Raw genomic sequence first — 27,130 nt, forward strand, 5'->3', positions numbered from 1 at the left:
ACACATATTCCGGTCTAAACAATACCCACAATTTACAGGCCCAGTATAAATAACACCCACAATTTACAGGCCCAGTATAAATAACACCCACAATCAAAATAGTTGGTCCAATTGCCTGATTGATACCATAACAATAAATAGAACACCAAGTTCATAACATTAATGTGCACCACCGTTTATTCAAATGATCCTTTAAACTACTACTTCTAATTTGATGGTTATAGTCATCAATTGTCCCATTAACGATCACCCATATTAGCAAACTTATTTCATATCAAACTTATTTCACATTTCTCTAGTATAGGTTACTTATCGTAATGAACGATATCAGCAAACGCTATTGGTATGGTCTGTGTCGATAATGTTCTGTCAGTTGTCCCAGCTCCACAGTCAAACACACCTGCCATGCGGCTGGTCGCCATAACAACAGAGAAGTCCCACCACCACCAGCAGTGTGAGGGCGGCTCCCGGCCAATGGAGACAGGAGTGGCGGTTGCCATGGTGAAGGAAGCTTTTCACCCACTGCTCCTAAAATAACATCAACAAACAAAACAGCTCATTACGCTCTACAACAAAGTGTGTGTGCGTCCGTGTGTGTGTGTATGTATGTGAGTGTGTGTGTGCGGTGGTATCTACCTGTGCAGTGGGTTGTTTGCCACGGCCTGTGGTCTGGTGCTGGTCAAGCAGGGCGGTGAGCTGGTCCCTCAGTGTTCCCAGAGCCTGACCAGTGGACAAGCCCAGGGTCCCCGCTCCCCCCTCCTCCTGAAACACACACACACACAAAATATATAGTTAGAATGCACAAATCACATTACAGTCAAGAATGATTCAAATATTTCAAAGGTCACAAATTCATGGACATTTATGGTACAAAAAGCACCTTGTCCACATAGCTTGGCTGCCCATTAACGCTGAAACAGAGCAGTACCTTGCTAGCTGCTTTGCCTTGGTCCTATGCACAGCTAAACTGAACTGTACAGAATAATTATCGTCACTCTAAGGAGCTAAACTAACTGAAGCCAATAGGATATGGTTTTAAATGAGCAGAGATTAAGAGGTCGGATTAATTAGGGCCGATTTCAAGTTTTCATAACAATCTGTATTCGCCATTTTTGGACGTTGATTACATTGCAATCCACGAGGAGACTGCGTGGCAGTCTGACCACCTGTTACGCGAGTGCAGCATCAAAAGGGCCTTGTGGCTGCAAGGAGGCAAAGGTCAGTTGCTAGCTAGCATTAAAAACTTATCTTAACATAAATCACTAGTTAAACTAGTAATATCAACCATGTGTAGTTAACTAGCTCGTCCTGCGTTCCATATAATCAATGCAGAGCCTGTTAATTTGGCGTCCAATCACAGCCTACTTCAACTTCGCCAAACGGTTAATGATTTAACAAAAGCACAATAGTTGCACCAATGTACCTAATCATAAACATCCATGCCTTTCTTAAAAATCAATACACAAGTATATATTTTTTAAACCTGCATATTTAGTTAAAATAAATTCCTGTGAGCAGGCAATATTAACTAGGGAAATTGTGTCACTTCTCTTGCGTTCAGTGCAAGCAGAGTCAGGGTATATGCAGCAGTTTGGGCCGCCTGGCTCGTTGTGAACTGTGTGAAGACCATTTCTTCCTAACAAAGACCATAATTCATTTGCCAGAATTTTACCTTATTATGACATAACTTTGAAGGTTGTGGAACAATGGAACAGCAATATTTCGGGTTGACACCCGTTCTATAACATACTTAATGGTTCCGTATTTCACTGAAAGAAAACTTTTTGAATTCGAAATTATCATTTCCGGATTTGACCATGTTAATGACTGTTGGAGGAAATTATAGTTGAAATGATTAATTATGTATACATTTCTTTTAGAACCATTAAGTTTTAATACTATTATGTTATGGTATGAAATGTGTGGGTTTTTGGTTAAACTAGGACCGAAAATGTAGGTAAAACAAATTAATTAATTAAAATTAATTAATTAATAGATATCCTTTCAGACAGATAAGAATGTTTGTTTGATGTTCCATTAGTGGAGAATAAATGATATATTTTAGACAGATTGGAATGTTTGTTTTATGAGGGGAGTAGAAGACGGTCTCCAGACCTGAAGACACTGCGCTATTGTGTGGATCGGAGAGAGTGTGAGAAACTGATGACATCATTTTATGTTCTCTCCTTAAAATGTCATGTTCTTTGTATTTTGGGTCAGTACTCTCTTGGATTAAACGCTACTACCTGACTTTTAAGACTGGTCTCGATCTATTTCATGTAAAATAATAAACTTACAACTTATTAAGAAATAGATAGAGTGTGAATTTGGTATTGGCTACAAAACATATAGGAATTTAGAATTCCTCTATCAATGACCTGAGGCTCGTATTTCTGTGTGTTATTATATTATAATTAAGTCTATGATTTGATATTATATTCGGTATCTGCTTTTTTGTTCCTCCAATAATCGGATTCGGCGTTGAAAAATCATAATCGGTCGACCTCTTGCAGAGATTGTTATGCTATAAATGTAATCATTCCTCCACACTGAACAAAAATAGAAAAACACAAATGTTGGTCCCATGTTCATGAGCTGAAATAAAAGATGAGACATTCTCCATACACACAAAAAGCTTATTTCTCTCAAATGTTGTGCAAAAATGTGTTTACATCCCTGTTAATGAGCATTTCTCCTTTGCCAAGAAAAATCCATCCACCTGACAAGTGTGGCATATCAAGAAGTTGATTAAACAGAATGGTAATTACACAGGTGCACCTTGTGCTGGGGACAAAAGGACACTCTAAAAAGGTGCCGTTTTATCACACAACGCCACAGATGTCTCTAGTTGAGGGAGCATGCAATTTGCATGCTGACTGCAGGAATGCCCACCAGAGCTGTTGCAAGATCATTTCTCTACCATAATCCTCAAACGTCATTTTAGAGAATTTGGCAGTATGTCCAACCGGCCTCACAACCGCAGACCACGTGTACAGCGTTGTGTGGGCGAGCAGTTTTCTGATGTCAACGTTGCGAACAGAGTGCCCCATGGTGGCAGTGGGGTTATGGAATGGGAAGGCATAAGCTACAGACAACAAACACAATTGCATTTTTAATCGATGGCAATTTAAATGCACAGAGATACTGTGACGAGATCCTGAGGTCCATTGTCGTGCCATTCATCCACCGCCATCACCTCATGTTTCAGCATGATAATACACAGACCCATGTCGCAAGGATCTGTACACAATTCCAGAAATATGAAAATGTCCCAGTTCTTCCATGGCCTGCATACTTAGACATGTCACCCACTGAGCATGTTTGGGATGCTCTGGATCGATGGGTACAACAGCATGTTCCAAATACCGCCAATATCCAGCAACTTCACACAGCCATTGAAGAGGAGTGGGACAACATTCCACAGGCCACAATCAACATCTCCTACACAGTGTGTCGCACTGCATGAGGCAAATGGTGGTCACACCAGATATGGACAGGTTTTCCTTTTTTTTAAGGTATCTGTGACCATACCTGTTTGACCAGTCATGTGAAATCCATAGATTGGGGCCTAATGAATGCATTTAAATTGATTGATTTCCTTAGATGAAATGTAACTCAGTAACAGCTTTGAAATTGTTGCGTTTATATATATTTTTTCAGTATAGTTATGCGCAACAGAAGTGAAGCTAGCTGTAGAGGAACAGTCATACCTAATGTCAGTGGGTTAGGGTTACAATGGAACGGAAGCCAGCTGCAGAGGAACAGCCATACCTAAATGTCAGTGGGTTAGGGTTACAATGGAAGCCAGCTGCAGAGGAACAGCCATACCTAATGTCAGTGGGTTAGGGTTACAATGGAAGCCAGCTGCAGAGGAACAGTCATACCTAATGTCAGTAATGTCAGTGGGTTAGGGTTACAATGGAAGCCAGCTGCAGAGGAACAGTCATACCTAATGTCAGTGGGTTAGGGTTACAATGGAAGCCAGCTGCAGAGGAACAGCCATACCTAAATGTCAGTGGGTTAGGGTTACAATGGAAGCCAGCTGCAGAGGAACAGCCATACCTAATGTCAGTGGGTTAGGGTTACAATGGAAGCCAGCTGCAGAGGAACAGTCATACCTAATGTCAGTGGGTTAGGGTTACAATGGAAGCCAGCTGCAGAGGAACAGCCATACCTAATGTCAGTGGGTTAGGGTTACAATGGAAGCCAGCTGCAGAGGAACAGTCATACCTAATGTCAGTGGGATAGGGTTATTCGGTGTCTGTAGAGTGTGGGAAAAGATTGGGTTCCCACTGACATTAGGTATGGCTGTTCCTCTGCAGCTGGCTTACAATGGAAGCCAGCTGCAGAGGAACAGCCATACCTAATGTCAGTGGGATAGGGTTACAATGGAAGCCAGCTGCAGAGGAACAGTCATACCTAATGTCAGTGGGTTAGGGTTACAATGGAAGCCAGCTGCAGAGGAACAGCCATACCTAATGTCAGTGGGAACCCAATCTTTTCCCACACTCTACAGACACCGAATTTCAGCCCAGCTTTGTTTTCAAGCTCCACATCCCACACAGCTATAAATAAAACAGACAATTCTCCAGAGTCAAAAAGCAGAAAATGCTCTAGACATGGACACAAACACACCCGGACGTCAGAGCCTGGGTGATACCGCTTCAGCATCCTAATGCCTGGCTAGCCGGTCTCATCTCTCTCTGCCCTACACTGAATCTTGGTCTAGCTCAGCCACAGCCCAGTGCCAGCTGGACGAGCTCTGATTGAATGTGCCTCTGCAATGTCTGGCTAGATGATACAGGAGTGTAAAAAGAGTGGGGGCATATGAAAAGGTGGAAGAAAGAGTGCATGGCTGGAAAGGAGAAGAGAAACTGTATTGAGGGTTGTGCTTTGCAGTGTTTCCGCAGCAGTTGTTTAGTGTGGTGGTGCGCCACGACATAATTACAGTCCACATTTACTTTTCCTCTGCAAACAAAAGAAGTAATGAAAAGAATAACTATTCTACTCTTGATGTTGTCAGAATGATCTATTTACCTAGTGTGTTTTATGCCAGATAAATATTCCTTGAGGAACAAGTTACGGGTGCTATAGGGAGGGAAACATGAAATTCTGACAAGAAGTCAATGCATAACAATTCTCGCAATTGCAGGGAAAACAGAAATGAATGGCCTTTGTTAAGAGGACTCCAGCTTTCCATTATTACTTTTAACTCCTAAATATGCGCAAACTGCAACATTTTAAACCAAGAGTTTTTAGCAGTGGCATGGTTAAGCAAGTTACCACTGCTATTCCCTGTGAGTGCATAGGGGAAAGTGGGGCTAAATGTATCATGGGTAAATTGTAGGGTAACTAGGGATAAAATGCCACCCGCCCTCAAAACACTTTCAGTTGAGCAAGAGTAGTGGTCACCAGTGAAAGTGTTGGGGGAAAAACTGCCATGGAGTGGTTTCTGTGAGAAGTACAGACAGGGGGTGTATTACCCCGGGTGGTGGAGTGGCCCCAAGTTACCCAAACAAGAGGGTCGAGACTAAGGACAACACCGTACGAGGCCGCCAGAGCATAAATTAAATCTAGTTTTAAACTCCCCTATGAGAACAGTGAGGCGCAGACAGGCCCCTAGACAGGGATTATCTTAGAACACATCTAAGATAGTACTGAGGTGTACCACACTGGACGTAGAGGAAGTCCAGTGGACTTGTCCACCTCCAAAACAAATGGCAACAATAATCATTCCTTGCCATGTGTAGGTTCAACTACATACAACTAGTAAAATGCTCCAATCATGTGTTCCAGTAGTATAATATTTCAGAATAAATCGGTAGGATAACTGGTCCCTTTGAGCACCAGTACCAATACAAGCGACAGTCAGGCTAGCTTCAATCAGTAAGAAGTTTAGAGACACAACCAATCAAATTACCCTTGACAACAACGACATCGGAGTCACTCAGAGTGCATCACGTGGAAGGGAATCTCCAGTGCACTCTTCCAATGGTTAACACACACGTCACTAATAAATAGAATCCTCCATTTAGGAGGAAAATTATTAGAGTCATTAACCACGATCACACCACGTACGACTGGTCCAATACTTAAGAGTATTTCCGTCGTGAGGTTCGCTTCTATGTGGATAACATAGCTATGAAAGAGACTTCATACCTATCGCTACTACAATAGTGGAAAACACAGTGACTTGTAGTAAAAACTACTACAGACTCCCTCAACACCAATTCTGACTGACCTCCAGGCATTGACCTAAAAATTACTTGACTACGTCAGACTCATTTTGAACAAGTTGTAATCTGCCAGGATACTTGGTTTTCTTCCCTTGACATGCGCGCTTGTGTAAGTATAAACACACATGCACAACGGAACATCCAATTAGGATTTATGGTAGGATCACTTAAGGGTCCAAGCAAAATACCAGCCTTAGTAAATAAAGTTGAACATTTACTTCTAGGCCTTTGACTCTACAGCACTCACCAGTTTTCTTCCCAGAAGTCCATAGGTTATCCCTGTAGACTGCCAAAACTAGTACCTTCCAGCTGTAAACTTATCATATAGTTATCAACTTAGGATAGTGCCTAAGCAACACACCAAGTAGGAAAACCCTAGATATGGCATTAGAGACAATGCCATGATAGTCATTTTGCCAGAACATTGGACGTATATAGAATACAGTCCAATTAGATGATTTTTGTGTGAGAACTATATTTTGTATATCTTTTGTTTATGCTTCCATTCCTTTTCGGTTCAGTTCCTTTGACACTTAGGAAGTGATAGAGCCATAAACAAAGTCCCCATACAATCATCACTTAGTGCCACAACGTCGCTCATTGGGGAATTAATGTAATTCTATATATTTCATGAGTGTGTCTGTGCGTTGTGAACATGTGCCTAAGTTACTGCCCAGATCATCCAGTCTGGACGACGACCAGTTGACGGGTCCGGAATGGCGACTCCGAACGGACACCCACGGAGGGGGGGCAATGGCGATCACCAACCAGGACATCCCCTGGCCCTCCCTGGGGTACTTTACAGCTTCCAGGGAACCTACCAAGGTACATCGCTAGAAGGGATCGCAACGGCGAACACCAACCGAACATCAACTGCCATCCTTGTGGTGGACTGCTCCTCTTTCAGAGAAGCCTACCAAGTTCAACCACAAGAGGGGACTGCAACGATGATCTACAAACAGGACATCACGAGACCAAGCTTACCTCAATTACGAGATGGCTAAAGGTGTATTGGCTCATTCATCCCCCCTCCTCTACCCTGTAACTATTCCCCAGGTCGTTGCTGCAAATGAGAACGTGTTCTCAGTCAACTTACCTGGTAAAATAACGGAAAAATAAAAAATAAAAGTATGCCATCGCTCAATCTTTTTAACCATACCACGTGGTTAAACTCTTAGACTATCGATACCGACAGAATAAGAACAAGTCTTTGATATTATATACTAGTCTGCAGCTAGGAATTCGGCATCATTGAACGCGAAGAACGACAACCACCGAAACATTCATTCGATAACGAATGTCACTCTGAACAAACCCCTCTAACCACAACCGAGGGAGAGAGATGGACAATTCTACAAAATATATTAACTTTTCACCAGCAATCAAGACGACACACTGAGCGTAAATATATATATTGATTGCAATTGTTCCCGACTGAGTGAGTGTTCATTGGTAGGGATTAGCATTTCAATTGTTATAGCTATCACTTTGTAGTGACTTCTTTGTTGACCCCCCACTCCCCCTCTTGTCAAACAAGCCACCATGCCGGTTCAGCCCACTAGGGCTCATTCTCCTATCATTTCATGTAAACACATTTACTATGTGTGTTTGTTTATTTATGCATTTCTGCGAATTACTTAGTTAGTAATAAATAAATTATTTAAGACATTTGATGTATGGATGACTCATGACTGGCTTTGTGCAGATAACCAACAATTTACAACGTTTGGAATGAAACTAACGTGAGGTACAGTAAATAATTCATTAATTCGAAGATAAAATATCTGAAAAGTTATTTTGGGAAATGATAACTTTGTAATCTGAATATTTTTCCTTGGTGCCCCGACTTCCTAGTTAATTAGTTACGTGATTAATTAGTTGATCACGCAGTAACTAATTACAGAGAATCTTTGATAAAAACTATAAGTCTTCAGTTAATGATAGTCAAGACACGACACTAGCTTGCCATTTCACTTCGGTTACACCAGCCTCATCTCGGGAGTTGATAGGTTTGAACAGCGCAATGCTTGACGCACAACGAAGAGCTGCTGGCAAAACACACGAAAGTGCTGTTTGAATGAATGTTTACGCGCCTGCTTCTGCCTACCACTGCTCAGTCAGATACTTGTATGCTCAGTCAGATTATATGCAACGCAGGACACGCTAGATAATATCTAGTAATATCAACCATGTGTAGTTAACTAGTGATTATGATTGATTGTTTTTTTATGAGATAAGTTTAATGCTAGCTAGCAACTTACCTTGGCTTACTGCATTCGCGTAACAGGCAGTCTCCTTGTGGAGTGCAACGAGAGAGAGACAGGTCGTTATTGCGTCGAACTAGTTAACTGTAAGGTTGCAAGATTGAACCTCCCGAGCTGACAAGGTGAAAATCTGTTGTTCTGCCGCTGAACGAGGCAGTTAACCCACCGTTCCTAGGCCTTCATTGAAAATAAGAATGTGTTCTTAACTGACTTGCCTAGAAAATACAGATTTCCGATTGTCATTGAAACTTGAAATCAGCCCTAATTAAATCGACCTCTACAGTCTGCACTTGGGCTCTGTGTGTGTGGATGGCTCGATGGATGGGGTCTGTGGTGCCAGGCGAGTTTTCAATAGAGCCTGCCTGCGGGCTAAATTGAAATGCGATGCTTTGGTCATGGATCTGATTGTGCATCTGGGGTAACAGTTGCTTCTTGTTGACGAGGCATCAGCTAACGTTAGCTTCCTCTGCTTCTTGTTGACGAGGCATCAGCTAACGTTAGCTTCCTCTGCTTCTTGTTGACGAGGCATCAGCTAACGTTAGCTTCCTCTGCTTCTGAATTCATTTGTGGCCTTTTTTTCTAGCTGGCAAAATAAGTGAGCTTGATTGTTTGTGTATTACCATATGTTGATAACATACCCAAGTTTGTCACTGGTATTGGCTAGTAAATATCCAAAATCTAGCCAGATAGATAGACAGTTATAGCCGCAAGCTAAAACTAGGGAAAGAGTGAAGAGAGAATTTACTTTGTTTCATCTGCAGCTGGCTTGATAAAGTCATTTCACAGACTATAATTGCTCAATAAATTGTGAATATCGTAGGAAAATCCTCACAGCTTAGTGGGCATCAGCTCATCATGTACAGTAGGTTCACCGTGTGAATCATCTTGTGTTCGGTTTTCATATGCAGGGAGAATAAATTGTACAATTGTAAAGTATAAAAAGTTTGAACCCATGTATATTCATAGTCGCGGGAAGTAATGGTACCGAGGGTGCCGCAGAACCCCCTGATAAATCACAATTCAATTCATATTATTTGAACTGATATACTCTAGGCCTTTATTACTCCTGTATGAGCGGAGAAACATACTCCACAGCAGAGTGGGGTGACCGAAAGGGAGGAGGCTGAGAAGGAGAGCGGATAGTGTGGTTGCTGACACTTGTCAACCTTCAGCTCACTGCTTTAAAAGTACAGGCTTATGATAACGAGCTGACAGCCCAGTTCCTCTTTTGAGACACCAGACCAAAGACGGTTTCAATGTCTGTCGTGAATAGATTACATTTATTGGCCAACTTAAAAAAATAAAAACTTGGAAGAGCGGTCTGCGGGGATCAGTCAGCGCAAACACACACACACACCAAGGAGTCTCTGTTTCACAAACAGCCCACTTCAGGGAGCCAGCTGACGTCGCTGGGCGCTAGGAAACTCACCTGCTTCTTATCCTGTAGCTCCATGGCAACCAGCGCAGCCTCTCACCATGCTCCGAGTCTCACACACACACCAGACGAGCATAGGCAGCGCCTTCACCCTCCGAATGTCCCCTTGATCCCCAACTTCGGCTCTCCCCTCAATCCCCAACGTTGGCTGGAGGACAATGTCACCCACTGGCCCTGCTATGTGAGCCTGCTCTGCCAGTCTGAGGGGATGACCACGCACGCCCACATGGACTCACTGCAGGGTACACTGGGAGATGTCGTTTTTGAGGAGGCTAGTTACTGTAGTCACGAATGGCTGGGTAGATCTGTGTGGGGAAGAGATCAGTAAAAGGAAAAGATTAATTATTACGGTATTGGTATATAGCAGTGATTTCATACCCTAGCTATAGGTCCGTGGGAAAGAGGTAGAGACGGATGTCTTTCTGACAGTTTCAGCTGAACAGGTACAGGAACCAAACCCAACTTGTATGATCCATTTACTTTACATATATACATGGTATAAGAATGCGGTCCAATAAGCAACTGATGCAAACTACTGTGCACATACGGAAAGACGTCATAAACTTATATAGCCAGCCCATTCACAAGCGCCAACGTCAGAAGCAGAACTATTCGTTGCTGACAGATGTACAATAGATTTAATGTACACACTTTCTGCGTATGCTTATCCTTGGATTTCCTTGCACTGATTTGACCTGTACTTACGGTGTCTTCTATGGGAGAGAGAGAGAGGCGATGAACGACAGCCCACATGTCATGATGCTTTTATAGTGACTTCCGGTTTTAGTGTGCATACGGAGCTTATGGTTTCACATGTCATCTAGATAACTGGGAGTCAGTGGTAATGTCTGCAGATTCTGCCATGGAAAATGCACCTAGCTAAAACTTCCCACTATCAATGCTGTGTGACAAAAACACGTGTTAATGTTGCCAGCTAAAGCACTGTTTCCGATTCATCGCCAGCTAGCTAATGCGAGCTAAGCTAGCTAGCGTTGCCATTTGCAACGTCAAGGTTCGTTTTCTTAACGATGTCAAGAGACGCCTGCGATAACTGGCAATCTCGCGCTAAGCAATTTACAGAGCGAATGACACCACTGTCAACGCGCCAAATATATCTGTCATACTCACGTTCAGGTTGCAACGAGGTCTGTCTCTCGTCACACCGTTTAAACCTCAATTTGATCTCGAAAAGCCCGTGTACAGTCCACTAGTGAAACGCCATGTTCGTGAAGGAGTGGCATTTCTTGTTGGAAGCGGTGAAGTACGGTTGTGATAGGTTGGGATTCCTGGAGGGCTTGCCATAGGTGGAATATTCTCTCGTTTGTTGATAAGGGGTTTGATTGACGTGTGTAGGAGGGGCGGCTGGTGCAAGTCCTATTTTTACGGTCTAGACACGAATCGACCGTTTTAGTTTTACTTATCCTCAATTCAATTTCAATTCAAGGGGCTTTATTGGCATGGGAAACACATGTTAATAACATTGCCAAAGCAAGTGAAATAGATAATTAACAAAAGTGAAATAAACAATAAAAATTAACAGTTAACATTACACTCACAGAAGTTCCAAAAGAATAAAGACATTAAAAATGTCATATTATGTCCATATACAGTGTTGTAACGATGTGCAAATAGTTAAAGTACAACATGGGAAATAAATAAACATGGGTTGTATTTACAATGGTGTTTGTTCTTCACTGGTTGCCCTTTTCTTGTGGCAACAGGTCACAAATCTTGTTGCTGTGATGTCACACAGTGGTATTTCACCCAGTAGATAAGGGAGTATCAAAATTGGGGTTGTCTTCAAATTCTTTGTGGGCAGTGTGCACATAGCCTGTCTTCTAGAGTATGGAGGCCTTTCTCAATAGCAAGCCTATGCTCACTGTATCTGTACATAGTCAAAGCTTTTCTTAAGTTTGGGTCAGTCACGGTGGTCAGGTATTCTGCCACTGTGTACTCTCTGTTTAGGGCCAAATAGCATTCTAGTTTGCTCTGTTTTTTTGTTAATTCTTTCCAATGTGTCAAGTAATTTTTTTCTCATGATTTGGTTGGGTCTAATTGTGTTGCTGTCCTGGGGCTCTGTGGGGTGTGTTTGTGTTTGTGAACAGAGCCCCAGGACCAGCTTGCTTAGGGGACTCTTCTCCAGGTTCATCTCTCTGTAGGTGATGGCTTTGTTATAGAAGGTTTGGGAATCGCTTCCTTTTGGGTGGTTGTAGAATTTAACATCTCTTTTCTGGATTTTCAATCTCTCTGTAATCTTTTTCAAAGGTGAGTAGGTTACTGCGTAGTTGGCTTTACCAGAGAGGAAGAGGCGGTCCATAAAAATAAGCCCACGAAGTAAGGATTCTTTTGTAGGGTGGTCCATCAGAGCGTGTCGAATTTGGTCAACATTGAATTGTTGATTTTCTACATGAGGCAATTTTTTGTGCAAGTTTTCACCTCAATAACACCTAACATTAAACTGTTCAAGAAGCAGCAGAGGGAGAACCCTCCCATCCACATCGATGGGACACCATTGGAGAAGGTGGAACGTTTTTTTTTTAAGTTCCTCGGCGTACATATCACTGACAAACTGAAATGGTCCACCCACACAGACAGTGTGGTGAAGAAGGTGCAACCGCACCTCTTCAACCTCAGGAGGCTGAAGAAATTTGGCTTGTCACCTAAAACCCTCAAACTTTTATAGATGCACAATTGAGCGCGTCCTGTCCGGCTGTATCACCACCTGATACGGCAACTGCTCCGCCCACAACCGCAGGGCTCTCCAGAGGGTGGTGCGGTCTGCACAGCGCATCACAGGGGGAAAACTACCTGCCCTCCAGGACACCTACAGCACCCGATGCCACGGGAAGGCCAAAAATAATATCGAGGACAACAACCACCCGAGCCACTGCCTGTTCACCCTGCCATCATCCAGAAGGCGAGGTCAGTACAGGTACAGCTTCTATCTCAGACTGATAAACAGTCATCAGAGGGGCTGCTGCCCACATACAGACCCAAATCATTGGCCACTTTAATAAATGGATCACTAGTTGTAAAGTGGCTGTTCCACTGGATGTCAGAAGGTGAATTCACCAATTTGTAAGTCGCTCTGGATAAGAGCGTCTGCTAAATGACTTAAATGTAATGTAAATGTAATGTTATTTTATGATGCCACTTTAATAATGTTTACATATGTTGCATTACTCATCTCATATGCATTTACTGGTCTATGCCCCTCTGACGCTGCTCGTCCATATATTTATATATTCTTTATTCTTTTACTTAGATTTGTGTGTAATTAGGTATTTGTTGTGAAATTGTTAGATATTACTTGTTAGATATGACCTGTTAGATATGACCTGTTAGATATTACCTGTTAGATGTTATCTGTTAGATGTTACCTGTTAGATGTTACCTGTTAGATGTTACCTGTTAGATGTTACCTGTTAGATGTTACCTGTTAGATATTACCTGTTAGATATTACCTGTTAGATATTACCTGTTAGATAATACCTGTTAGATACTACTTGTTAGATATTACTTGTTATTTATTGCTGCACTGTCTGAACTAGAAGCACAAGCATTTTGCTACGCCCGCAATAACATCTGCTAACCACGTGTATGTGACCAATAACATCTGCTAACCACGTGTATGTGACCAATAACATCTGTTAAACACGTGTATGTGACCAATGACATCTGCTAACCATGTGTATGTGACCAATAACATCTGCTAACCATGTGTATGTGACCAATAACATTTGATTTGATTTGCCTGTGTAATAAAACTGTAATTACTTTTGGATCAATATTTTATTTGCATGTCGTTGCATACAGTCATACTCTGGTAATTGTATTTTAATTGCGACGCAATGAGCTGAGTTTTTGTAACTACTGTACAAGAGGTATAGTGACTGTTTCTTATTCCACTTTTGTAAAGACTGCATTATTATGGAATTAGAAATGAGTTTACAAAGTCCTAGGTAACAACAATGTTGCTATTGTAGTAATCACAAGGCTACTTCAAAGGTTATTACTACAATGTATAAGAACTGGATGTCAAGTGGTACTGTATCACTTATCTCACTCATTATGGCAATAGGATAAGGATAAGGATAAGGATAAGTAATCCTTCTCACCCCCCCCCCTTAATGATTTAGATGCACTATTGTAAAGTGGCTGTTCCACTGGATGTCAGAAGGTGAATTCACCAATTTGTAAGTCGCTCTGGATAAGAGCGTCTGCTAAATGACTTAAATGTAAATGTAAATGTATAGTCATTTTCAAGCTACAAATGTGCAAAAAAAAGTATAACTCTGAGGTGATTCCCTGAACAGAGAGTACACAGTGGCAGAATACCTGACCACTGTGACTGACACAAACTTAAGGAAAGCTTTGGCTATGTTCAGACTCAGTGAGCATTGCCTTGCTATTGAGAAAGGCCGCCGAAGGCAGACCTGGCTCTCAAGAGAAGACAGGCTATGTGCATACTGTCCACAAACTGAGCTGCACTTCCTAACCTCCTGCCAAATGTATGACCATATTAGAAAGACATATTTCCCTCAGATTACACAGACCCCCAAATTATTTGAAAACGTATCAAATTTTGATAAACTCCCATATTTACTGGGTGAAATACCACAGTGTGCCATCACAGCAGCAAGATTTGTGACCTGTTACCACATGAAAAGGGCAACCAGTGAAGAACAAACACCATTGTAAATACAACCCATATTTATGTTTTTTTATTTTCCCTTTTGTACTTTAACTTGTGTGAGTGTAATATTTACTGTTGACTTTTTATTGTTTATTTCACTTTTGTTTATCCATGTCACTTGCTTTGGCAATGTTTCCAATGCTAATAAATCCCCTTGAATTGAGCAGACCGATTAGGCTTTTTGGCATTATAAGGCACAGAGCCCTACAGGGTTCAGAGCGCTTTGTACACCAATGTCAGTCAGAACCACAACCGCTCATCTAAGAGGTTTTTTAACTCTGAGGTGTGACGACATCAAGACATCTTCGTCTTTTATTCATTTGGAAAATGTTCTGTAATGTTATTTCACTTTAAAAATGTCAAGTAGATCTATAGGGGGGGGGGGGGGGATCAAACTGAAACCCCTGTTAGATTTAATATTAAGGTTGCAAATTGTGAATACTGTGCCAGGTGTGTGAACTTTAGATATCTTGAAGAGACACAGCTTCTCTGCCACAAACCAGACCTGTTGGAGCAGTACATAATGAGCCCACTAATAATGAGCCTGTCAATAAAACAAACAAAACTAACTAACTTTTTTGTGTGTGAGGATTTATGGATCCCATGTTTGCTCAGTTGATAGGGTATGGTGTTTGCAACACCAGGGTTATGGGTTCTATCAGTGGTGGGCCGTCAGGGCCAGCAAGGCCTTCTCTGCTGGCCTAAACATCATCAGAATATATATTTTTTTTAATATATATTTTTTCCCACAAATATGTATTAAATTATTCCCCAGAGTAATAGTTACACTCTTCATTTCATAGCGTTCCTCTTGGTTGCACTGCTTCCAGCCCCAGGTTGAGATTTGGAGGGCTGGTCTTTATGTTAGATATTTTATCCAATCATATTCAGCCATCATGTGTTGCCAGGGGTCTAAAATCTGCCCTCAGGCCTTCAGAATCAACAGTGCGGGCGCTTGTAGCTTAAAGTGAATGGAAATTCAAATTTAGTGTCAACCAATCAGCTTTAGAGTTGGCTATTGTACGCCTGCTGGCTGGCTCCAGTGTTACACAGGAGCCAGCTAGCAGGCGTAGTGCCTGCACGTCTTTGATTGGATTACCAATATTGAGAGGCAGGTCCTATATGGGCAGGTCTCAGAACTAGGAAACTGAAATTGATCAACAAATTAATTTGCGTACTACTAAACTGTTTTTTCAACCCACAATAGCGGAAGGAGAAGATATCGATTTGGTCGAGGATATAATTATAACGCCATTCTCAAGACAAACTTTTCATGTAAAGTTAGACATTGTCAGGAGAGGTAGACGCCGATGCAAACTGTACTGCTGGGAATGCCTATTATTTGCAAGTGATCGTGTTTGGAGCCACACTGGCTATGCAAACCTGAGTTGTCTAACCAAGGCAGCAACGAGACACCAAAGTACGGCTGGGCACTTACAAACAACGGTGCTTTTGAAAACTTTTGGGGACACCCGAGTGGATCTACAGCTCAACGAACAAGCGCGCAGGGCAACGAAGCTGCACAATGAAAAGGTATTGTACTCTTCCCCAGCAATTCTCTGAATAAAAATGTCAATTTCAAGGTGACGCAACACCTGGTTATACTGCGTTTCTATCTAAATGTATAGTGTCTAGAGCCATGGCATCATAATGATGGTAATAAGAGGTGGATTAATTCGGGTGGGACTGTGTAGGACTTCACTGAAGGCCCAGGCCCCAGAACCACGGCACGCTACTGGGTTTTATTTCCACTGGGAAGAAGTACAACAATGTAAGAGATATCTGCTAAATTACTCAAATGTAATGATAGAGTCAACTGCCCTGTTGAGGAGAGCCCTGTTGAGGAGAGCATTTCATTGTACCGTTTACACTGTACCCTGTGCATGTGACCTATGAACTTTGGTTTATTTTGAGACCATTTGACTTGAGCCTGTTGTAATCGGTTTATAATTGTATAATTAGCCTAGCAGTAGTAATTATCATGTTATGGGTCAGATGGGATGATCTATGTGCATTGTGTTTGTGCTGAGATAAAGGGGGCCTGTCTCTGAGTGCAAGAATGATTCCATAACATAAGACCGCTCGAGCGCCTGTTGATTTTGTCCACCCAAACGTGACCAAACTAGACCCGATCAGGACACACAGATTGTGTTAAAGCATTAAACATGTATGTCAATTTAACTAGCTAGCTTGCTGTTGCTAGATATTTTGTCCTGGGATATAAACATTAGGTTGTTTTGTCACCTGAAATGCACAAGGTCCTCTACTCTGACAATTAAACTACAGATAAAAGGGTAAACCAAGTTAGTTTCTAGTAATCTCCCCTCCTTAGGGTCTTCTTCTTCTTCTTTGGACTTCATATGGCGGTTGGCAACCAACTTCAAGGTGCATTACCACCTCTAACTGGACTGGACTGTGGACCTCAGTTCATCTTTCAACCACCCACATGGGTATACGCTGCTAAAAGCCAATGAGGATATGGGAGAGGCGGGACTTGCAGCGCATCAAGCATCACAAACAGTACCAAGTTCTATTTTAGCGCGCAGTGTGGGTGCAATGATTGACTAACTTGTATGTGTAATATTATTTTGCCATGGTCGCGCTCGCGCTGTGTGGTCAGCATGTGAGGTTTTGAATAGGAGCCATGTGTCTGGGGTTTGCTCTGATAGACCATAATCACTGTTTTATAACTTTACAGTTTTTTATACTCTTAGAATGAATATGCAGTTATTTTTTTGTATATTACATTTACATTTACATTTAAGTCATTTAGCAGACGCTCTTATCCAGAGCGACTTACAAATTGGTGAATTCACCTTCTGACATCCAGTGGAACAGCCACTTTACAATAGTGCATCTAAATCATTAAGGGGGAGGGGGGTGAGAAGGATTACTTATCCTATCCTAGGTATTCCTTGAAGAGGTGGGGTTTCAGGTGTCTCCGGAAGGTGGTGATTGACTCCGCTGTCCTGGCGTCGTGAGGGAGTTTGTTCCACCATTGGGGGGCCAGAGCAGCGAACAGTTTTGACTGGGCTGAGCGGGAACTGTACTTCCTCAGTGGTAGGGAGGCGAGCAGGCCAGAGGTGGATGAACGCAGTGCCCTTGTTTGGGTGTAGGGCCTGATCAGAGCCTGGAGGTACTGCGGTGCCGTTCCCCTCACAGCTCCGTAGGCAAGCACCATGGTCTCGTAGCGGATGCGAGCTTCAACTGGAAGCCAGTGGAGAGAGCGGAGGAGTGGGGTGACGTGAGAGAACTTGGGAAGGTTGAACACCAGACGGGCTGCGGCGTTCTGGATGAGTTGTAGGGGTTTGATGGCACAGGCAGGGAGCCCAGCCAACAGCGAGTTGCAGTAATCCAGACGGGAGATGACAAGTGCCTGGATTAGGACCTGCGCCGCTTCCTGTGTGAGGCAGGGGCGTACTCTGCGGATGTTGTAGAGCATGAACCTACAGGAACGGGCCACCGCCTTGATGTTAGTTGAGAACGACAGGGTGTTGTCCAGGATCACGCCAAGGTTCTTAGCGCTCTGGGAGGAGGAAACAATGGAGTTGTCAACCGTGATGGCGAGATCATGGAACGGGCAGTCCTTCCCCGGGAGGAAGAGCAGCTCCGTCTTGCCGAGGTTCAGCTTGAGGTGGTGATCCGTCATCCACACTGATATGTCTGCCAGACATGCAGAGATGCGATTCGCCACCTGGTCATCAGAAGGGGGAAAGGAGAAGATTAATTGTGTGTCGTCTGCATAGCAATGATAGGAGAGACCATGTGAGGTTATGACAGAGCCAAGTGACTTGGTGTATAGCGAGAATAGGAGAGGGCCTAGAACAGAGCCCTGGGGGACACCAGTGGTGAGAGCGCGTGGCGAGGAGACAGATTCTCGCCACGCCACCTGGTAGGAGCGACCTGTCAGGTAGGACGCAATCCAAGCGTGGGCCGCGCCGGAGATGCCCAACTCGGAGAGGGTGGAGAGGAGGATCTGATGGTTCACAGTGTCGAAGGCAGCCGATAGGTCTAGAAGGATGAGAGCAGAGGAGAGAGAGTTAGCTTTAGCAGTGCGGAGCGCCTCCGTGATACAGAGAAGAGCAGTCTCAGTTGAATGACTAGTCTTGAAACCTGACTGATTTGGATCAAGAAGGTCATTCTGAGAGAGATAGCGGGAGAGCTGGCCAAGGACGGCACGTTCAAGAGTTTTGGAGAGAAAAGAAAGAAGGGATACTGGTCTGTAGTTGTTGACATCGGAGGGATCGAGTGTAGGTTTTTTCAGAAGGGTGCAACTCTCGCTGTCTTGAAGACGGAAGGGACGTAGCCAGCGGTCAGGGATGAGTTGATGAGCGAGGTGAGGTAAGGGAGAAGGTCTCCGGAAATGGTCTGAAGAAGAGAGGAGGGGATAGGGTCAAGCGGGCAGGTTGTTGGGCGGCCGGCCGTCACAAGAAGCGAGATTTCATCTGGAGAGAGAGGGGAGAAAGAGGTCAGAGCACAGGGTAGGGCAGTGTGAGCAGAACCAGCGGTGTCATTTGACTTAGCAAACGAGGATCGGATGTCGTCGACCTTCTTTTCAAAATGGTTGACGAAGTCATCTGCAGAGAGGGAGGAGGGGGGAGGGGGAGGAGGATTCAGGAGGGAGGAGAAGGTGGCAAAGAGCTTCCTAGGGTTAGAGGCAGATGCTTGGAATTTAGAGTGGAAGAAAGTGGCTTTAGCAGCAGAGACAGAGGAGGAAAATGTAGAGAGGAGGGAGTGAAAGGATGCCAGGTCCGCAGGGAGGCGAGTTTTCCTCCATTTCCGCTCGGCTGCCCGGAGCACTGTTCTGTGAGCTCGCAGTGAGTCGTCGAGCCACGGAGCGGGAGGGGAGGACCGAGCCGGCCTGGAGGATAGGGGACATAGAGAGTCAAAGGATGCAGAAAGGGAAGAGAGGAGGGTTGAGGAGGCAGAATCAGGAGATGGGTTGGAGAAGGTATGAGCAGAGGGAAGAGATGATAGGATGGAAGAGGAGAGAGTAGCGGGGGAGAGAGAGCGAAGGTTGGGACGGCGCGATACCATCCGAGTAGGGGCAGTGTGGGAAGTGTTGGATGAAAGCGAGAGGGAAAAGGATACAAGGTAGTGGTCGGAGACTTGGAGGGGAGTTGCAATGAGGTTAGTGGAAGAACAGCATCTAGTAAAGATGAGGTCGAGCGTATTGCCTGCCTTGTGAGTAGGGGGAAGGTGAGAGGGTGAGGTCAAAAGAGGAGAGGAGTGGAAAGAAGGAGGCAGAGAGGAATGAGTCAAAGGTAGACGTGGGGAGGTTAAAGTCGCCCAGGACTGTGAGAGGTGAGCCGTCCTCAGGAAAGGAGCTTATCAAGGCATCAAGCTCATTGATGAACTCTCCGAGGGAACCTGGAGGGCGATAAATGATAAGGATGTTAAGCTTGAAAGGGCTGGTAACTGTGACAGCATGGAATTCAAAGGAGGCGATAGACAGATGGGTAAGGGAGAAAGAGAGAATGACCACTTGGGAGAGATGAGGATCCCGGTGCCACCACCCCGCTGACCAGAAGCTCTCGGGGTGTGCGAGAACACGTGGGCGGACGAAGAGAGAGCAGTAGGAGTAGCAGTGTTGTCTGTGGTGATCCATGTTTCCGTCAGTGCCAAGAAGTCGAGGGACTGGAGGGAGGCATAGGCTGAGATGAACTCTGCCTTGTTGGCCGCAGATCGGCAGTTCCAGAGGCTACCGGAGACCTGGAACTCCACGTGGGTCGTGCGCGCTGGGACCACCAGATTAGGCTGGCCGCGGCCACGCGGTGTGGAGCGTTTGTATGGTCTGTGCAGAGAGGAGAGAACAGGGATAGATAGACACATAGTTGACAGGCTACAGAATAGGCTACGCTAATGCAAAGGAGATTGGAATGACAAGTGGACTACACTTATCGAATGTTCAGAACGTTAAGCTTACGTAGCAAGAATCTTATTGACTAAAATGATTGAAATGATACAGTACTGCTGGAGTAGGCTAGCTGGCAGTGGCTACGTTGTTGACACTACACTAATCAAGTCGTTCCGTCGAGTGTAATAGTTTCTACAGTGCTGCTATTCGGGGGCTAGCTGGCTAGCTAGCAGTGTTGATTACGTAACGTTACGTTAAAAGAACGACAATAGCTGGCTAGCTAACCTAGAAAATCGCTCCAGACTACACAATTGTCTTAGATACAAAGACGGCTAAGTAGCTAGCTAGCTACGATCAAACAAATCAAACCGTTGTACTGTAATGAAGTGAAATGAAAATGTGATACTACCTGTGGAGCGAGGCGGAATGTTGACCGGGTTGTTGAAGTTCAATTCAGAAGACGTTGGCTAGCTGTTGGCTAGCTAGCTAGCAGTGACTCCTACGTTAAGGACGACAAATAGCTGGCTAGCTAACCTCGGTAAATTAAGATAATCACTCTAAGTCTACACACTCTATATTCGTAGTGATTGAAAGTAGTGTTCGGTTTAAGGTCTTTGTGTTTGAGAAGTGTAATTATCTAGTGGACAGCTGTAGGAATGTATACTACTACGACTAACTCAAAGCCTGACTGACTGACTGATTTTTTATTGATTTTATGTACCCTTTATTTAATTATGTACCCTTTATTTAATTGGACAAGTCAGTTAAGAACAAATTCTTATTAATAATGACGGCCTACCCCGGACAAACCCTAACAACGCTGGGCCAATTGTGCACCGCCCTGTCGGACTCCCAATCACGTCCGGTTGTGATACAGCCTGGTTTCAAACCAGGGTGCCTGTAGTGACGCCTCTAGCATTGAGATGCAGTGTCTTAGACTGCTGCACCACTCGGGAGCGCAGCAATAAGAAGACCTGCGAAAGGCCCGGAGGAGTGCGAAGGCTCTGGATTCTGGGACACGATAACACCAAGAGGAACGGACTCAGTTTCTGCTCAGCAACAGAGACTGGTTGTTCATCCTAGACATACGGTAGGGGGGTCTAGTCAGAAGTGGGGTTCAGTCAGAAAGGTCTACATCTATGTGCTTGTGTGACCTGTAGATTGTCTTTTGCAGCTGCAACACTCAGTGTGGTGAATAAATCTTGCTTGATTTTTCTCAGAGTCCGTCTGGAACACAGGAGGTTGGTGGCACCTTAATTTGGGAGGATGGGCTCGTTGTAAAGGCTGGAGCGGAATAAGTAGAATAGTATCAAATACATCAAACACATGGTTTGATGCCATTCCATTCACTCCATTCCAGCCATTACTATGAGCTGTCCTCCCCTCAGCAGCCTCCACTGGTCTGGATTATTGTACCAGAAATTAGAACCTACCAGTAGCCTACAAAGACTCCAGGATTGCCAGGTGTACGTACTGTAGGCTTCTGGGATAGAAGTTGTTTCCATACTGTAGTTATGTAAGAATGGGACAGTGTCACACCCTGACCATAGTTTGCTTTTTATGTTTCTATGTTTTGGTTGGTCAGGGTGCGATCTGAGTGGGCATTCTATGTTGGATGTCTTGTTTGTCTATTTCTATGTCTGGCCTGATATGGTTCTCAATCAGAGGCAGGTGTTAGTCATTGTCTCTGATTGGGAACCATATTTAGGTAGCCTGGGTTTCACTGTGTGTTTGTGGGTGATTGTTCCTGTCTCTGTGTTTTCACCAGATAGGACTGTTTAGGTTTTCACACATTTATTGTTTTTGTTAGTTATTTCATGTCTAGTTCCTTTTATTAAAGAACATGAATAACCACCACGCTGCATTTTGGTCAGTTTCTCCTTCACCAGAGGAAAACCCTTACAGACAGGTCAGTTTGTGGTTTTATAGGCCTATCAAACTAAACACAGCTGGAAAACAGTATCTCTTTCTAACATAGCTTTTCTATTAGCAATACATGTTCACATAGAATTTAAACAACAATACCTTATTCATCAAGCTTTTTAATAGTTATACACAAAGTAAACAAGAACATCAATCCCCAAAATATTTTTAAGGCCAGGCACTACAGTCTGAAATTACATTTTTGCTTCTACTTTGAGATTTCTTGGTATTTTTTATAATATGAGTAATTTCTAAAAAGAAGCATAACATGTTTTTTAAACTTGATAAAAAATTATATTTTCTTTAGTTTATCATACTATAGTGCCACTTTAAAATGGACATATATGAATCATTTCAAAACTCACTACATTAAATTACCAAAAATGTAAAAGACCATTGCATAGATAGTGTTACAAACTGGACTATATTCAGTAACCTACTTTGAAGAGATGGTGATTGGGTATAAAAAGGCATTTGGCCTCCAAATTCAGTGTTCTTTAATTGCCACTTCATGAAAAGAACTTTTCCCACAACTAGTTTTTCTCAGCTTCAGAAGCATCTGCATTTACAACATATTGTGTGGTTATCCTTAAATATATTCTCCAGACTTCCCCTGAAGGAATTGTTGAATCACTACATGACCAAAAGTATGTGGACTTGTCGAACATCTCATTTCAAAATCATGGGCATTAATATGGAGTTGGTTCCCCCTTTGCTGCTTCAACAGCCTCCACTCTTCTGGGAAGGCTTTCCACTGGATGTTGGAACATTGCTGAGAGGACTTGCTTCCATTCAGCCACAAAAGCATTAGTGAGGTCGGGCTCTGACGTTGTGCGATTCGGACTGGCTCGCAGTCGTCGTTCCAAATGATCTTCCACACCGATCTCAACAAACCATTTCTGTATGGACCTCGCTTTGTGCATGGGGGAATTGTCATGCTGAAACAGGAAAGGGCCTTCCCCAAACTGTTGTCACAAAGTTGGAGGCACAGAATCGTCAAGAATGTCATTGTATGCTGTAGCGTTTTCCTGGAAAGATTTTCCTTCACTGGAACCAAGGGGCGTAGCCCGAACTATGATAAACAGCCCCAGACCATTATTCCTCCATCAAACTTTAAAGTTGGCACTATGCATTCAGGCAGGTAGTATTCTCCTGGAATCCGCCAAACCCAGATTCGCCCGTCAGACTGCCAGATGGTGAAGCGTGATTCATCACATTTCTACTGCTCCTGAGTCCTGAAGTTATTCAGCACCTGGCAGTCCCATTCTGTGGGCTTGTGTGGCCTACCACTTCGTGGATGAGACAATTTTGCTCCTAAATGTTTCCACTTCACAATAAAAGCACTTACAGTTCACCAGGGCAGCTCTAGCAGTGCAGACATTTTACGAACTGACTTGTTGGAAAGATGGCATCCTATGACCGTGCCACATTGAAAGTCACTGAGCCATTCTACTGACAATGTTAATCTATGGAGATTGCATGGCGGTGTGCTCGATTTTATGCACCTGTCAGCAACAGGTGTGGCTGAAATAACCGAATACCCTCATTTGAAGGGGTGTCCACAAACTTTTGTACATATATTGTATGTGGTACATTTTTTTATTCTAGATAACATTTTCATTGGAAAAATGCACCAAAAATGCACTTTATGTGCATGTCTAGTATTTCACAGATAGAAAGATAAGTATTTATCCACAATCTGCTATGGACAAGTCCGGTCAGAGTGTCTTAACAAAATTAAACCAAAATATTTAGACTGACTTTATCCAGTGTCCAGCAAATTAGATTTGCATGATATGCAAATATGTGGCCATTTAATTAGATATTGCCTCATTTGCATATTTAAACAAAATATTTCAGAAGAATTGTAATACAAAAAAAGATTATAATTGTGTCTGCATTCAACTGGTAAAAGTTAATTGCTATATTGATTAAGGGGAAAAAATTACCCTGTGAGGGTGTGGTGCCTGGCCTTAAATTACACACATTTATTGCAAATAAATCTTCACATTGATACATTGGTTATATAAACATGTACAAAGGAATTGGTACTCATAGCTGTAATCTGTCGATTTTTAATAACTAAATGATGTAGATAAAAATATGAAGGCATTGATCTGTTTTGATAATCATCAGTGCAGGCCTGTTGATCAATAGGCTGATCCTGAGACATCTAGGGGGGGGTGTGTGGTGTGTGTCTGTGTCTGTGTCTGTGTCTGTGTGTGTCTGTGTGTGTCTGTGTCTGTGTCTGTGTGTGTGTGTGTGTGTGTGTCTGTGTGTGTGTGGGTCTGTGTCTCTGTGTCTCTGTGTGTCTGTGTGTCTGTGTGTGGGTCTGTGTCTGTGTGTGGGTCTGTGTGTCTGTGTGTGGGTGTGTGTGTGGGTGTGGGTGTGTGCGCGCGAGTGTGTGGTGTGTGTGCGTGCGCGGGTGTGTGTGTGTGTGCGCGTGTGTGTGCGTGTGTGTGTGTGTGGGTGTGTGTGTGTGTGTGTGTGTAGTATGTGTGTGTGTGCGCGTATCTACTAGTTGCGGCTAGAGACAGAACTATTGATGGGTGGTTGTACCAGCTTCTCCATAATGACAGCAATGATGTGGCACAACTCCTTGGCCTGTAGGGCAGAGAACACACACACACACATACTATTGAGTAGCGTTCAGGTTGCATCTCTAATGTGCGCCGCCCTTAGTGCCCAAGTCCCTTCCACTGTCTAACCTCACAGCTTACACAACTAACCCATACACAGTGGTCACCAACCTGTTGTCCTGGAAAGCTCCAACTAAATTCTGCACTCCATGTATCTCTACACGGGACTGGGGGTTGGTGACCACCGCACTGTCATAGTGTACTGAGTTGTACTTCACCTGCTTGAGGTGGACGGTGATGGTTTTTGGGCGTCCTGGGTTGCCGTATTTGATCTCTACTCCTGGCACCTTCTTGTCTTGCTTGGATTTGACCAAGCTCAGTGACTGCACTTCCACCAACGGGATCACAAACGCCCGCTCCTGAATAACACAGGAAAATTAGTAGAAAGCATTAGTAGATGCGAACTACAAATGATTAAAACATTAATAATAGCAGACATCTTTCAAAGCCACAGATCCATAAAATCCATCATGATCAATCAGTTCACTCATAATTCCCGAAACACTATGCCTACATTATGTACGTGTGGGGTGTCCCTCCATACACCAGTGTTTCTGGGGTGTAAATTCATTACCTGTGTTTTGGGATGGCAGAACAAGACTTCCTCTTGGTTGACAGCCACCAGGCAGGGCGAGGGGCAGCTGCGATGGCTGACCTTCTGAGCCAGGAAGATATTAGAGCCGAACAGAGGTAGGGAGCTCAGGCACTCTGGGGATAGAGGCAGAAAATCAATCAATATCATTATATTCATACAGCATTATACTGTAGATATAGTGAATCTAAATATATTTGCAAATACATTTATCACAAAGTGCTTTACACAACCAAGGCCAAAATAAAAGTGTGTGTGTGTGTGTTGGTGCCTCACCGAGTAAGCGTGCTTTGGCATCGCTGGGGCTGAGGGACAGCATGGTGGTTCTCTCTCTGAGGGAAATAGAGTGGATCTGCTCCAGGTTGGTGCTGCCCCCTTCCTGTCGTGGGAGGTACTCCTTCAGTTCAGGCCTGACAGGGACAGAAGAGAGAGAACTATCAGTAACTCTATCACTCTTAACACAGGACAGAGAGAACAATCACTTATGTCCGGTTTGAAAACAACCGTATGGCTCACAGTGAGGGCTGAGGCTAAGGCAGTGTTACTCATTATTTTCCCTGGAGGGGGGAAATTGTTCCCTGGATGGCAGATAGATGGCAGTAAAGCGCAGCTGTTGAACAAAAAGGCCGAAATAGAACGTTTGCCAAAATAGAACACAACTGCTCAGCTTCAGCAACTGACACATATCAGTTTGCTACTAGCTAATTTTGCAGTCTGGTCGACATGGATCGATTTATTGTAAAAAAGAAAAGTAAATCTATTGACAATGAAAATGAGGGGGAAGAGCTGGAGCATAACGAACGAATAACCACCGGAGAACAAGGAAATTCAGGAAGATGGCGGCGGGGAAATGCAGCTAGCTAATGTAGCTAATGTAGCTAATGTGGCTCCGGTGGCTAAGAGAAGGATACGAGTCAAGAAGAACACCAAAAGTTCCAATAGAAGTGGACAGAAGTATTTTTTTATACTGCATGATGGGACTAGCTCACTTTGTCTTATTTGCCAGAAGATAGTCAATTGTTTTCAACTAGAAAATGTAGAGCGACATTTCCAGTCACACATTGCCCACTTTGACATATCCGTCCCAAAGCAACCTCAGAAACAACAAAATAACACAACCCAAAGGACAGCTCAAAGGACAACAACAAATGATGGACAGATCTGCACTGTTGCAGAGAAGACGACAGAGGCAACATGAGATTGCTTGGATACTCACGAGAAACAAGAAGACCATCACAGACGCGGAGATTGTCAAATAATGTTTTTTGGCCTTAGCTAAAATATTGTATGCTGATATTTCTGAAAGCCTTTGTGACATTTTTTTGCTGATAATAATATTGACTGGTCAAATCGGGCATCTGTGTGCACTGACGGCGCCCCAAACATGAGAGGGAAGGAGAAGGGACTCATAGGCCTGATGAGAAAGAGAGAGGATATTCCCCAATGTGTTACGTTTCATTGTATCATTCATCAGGAAACAATTGTGGT

General features: G+C 43.6%; 2 protein-coding genes across 5 annotated transcripts in view; both read right to left on the bottom strand.

Annotated features, from left to right (window-relative positions):
- LOC135505189 (transmembrane protein 94-like) overlaps window positions 1-11,213 on the bottom strand; it is a 32,532-nt gene extending 21,319 nt beyond the window's left edge. Inside the window, exons 1-4 of one of the 2 annotated variants that reach the window (XM_064924343.1) lie at window positions 11,064-11,213; window positions 9,930-10,240; window positions 637-762; window positions 401-528 (exon numbers count right to left, since the gene is read on the bottom strand). In XM_064924343.1, coding sequence (XP_064780415.1) covers window positions 401-528; window positions 637-762; window positions 9,930-9,953 — 278 coding nt within the window. In that variant the 5' untranslated portion in view covers window positions 9,954-10,240; window positions 11,064-11,213. The remainder of the gene's footprint in view (window positions 1-400; window positions 529-636; window positions 763-9,929; window positions 10,241-11,063) is intronic. The other variant, XM_064924344.1, reaches the window with a different exon arrangement.
- Window positions 11,214-22,512: 11,299 nt separating this feature from the next.
- myo15b (myosin XVB) overlaps window positions 22,513-27,130 on the bottom strand; it is a 33,864-nt gene continuing 29,246 nt past the window's right edge. For all 3 annotated transcript variants that reach the window (XM_064924349.1, XM_064924347.1, XM_064924348.1), the window contains 4 exons: window positions 25,919-26,052; window positions 25,625-25,758; window positions 25,269-25,409; window positions 22,513-25,015 (listed from right to left, as the gene is read on the bottom strand). In XM_064924349.1, coding sequence (XP_064780421.1) covers window positions 24,929-25,015; window positions 25,269-25,409; window positions 25,625-25,758; window positions 25,919-26,052 — 496 coding nt within the window. In that variant the 3' untranslated portion in view covers window positions 22,513-24,928. The remainder of the gene's footprint in view (window positions 25,016-25,268; window positions 25,410-25,624; window positions 25,759-25,918; window positions 26,053-27,130) is intronic.

This window comes from Oncorhynchus masou, chromosome 18, assembly GCF_036934945.1.
Source record: "Oncorhynchus masou masou isolate Uvic2021 chromosome 18, UVic_Omas_1.1, whole genome shotgun sequence".
In the NCBI taxonomy this organism is placed as follows: domain Eukaryota; kingdom Metazoa; phylum Chordata; class Actinopteri; order Salmoniformes; family Salmonidae; genus Oncorhynchus; species Oncorhynchus masou.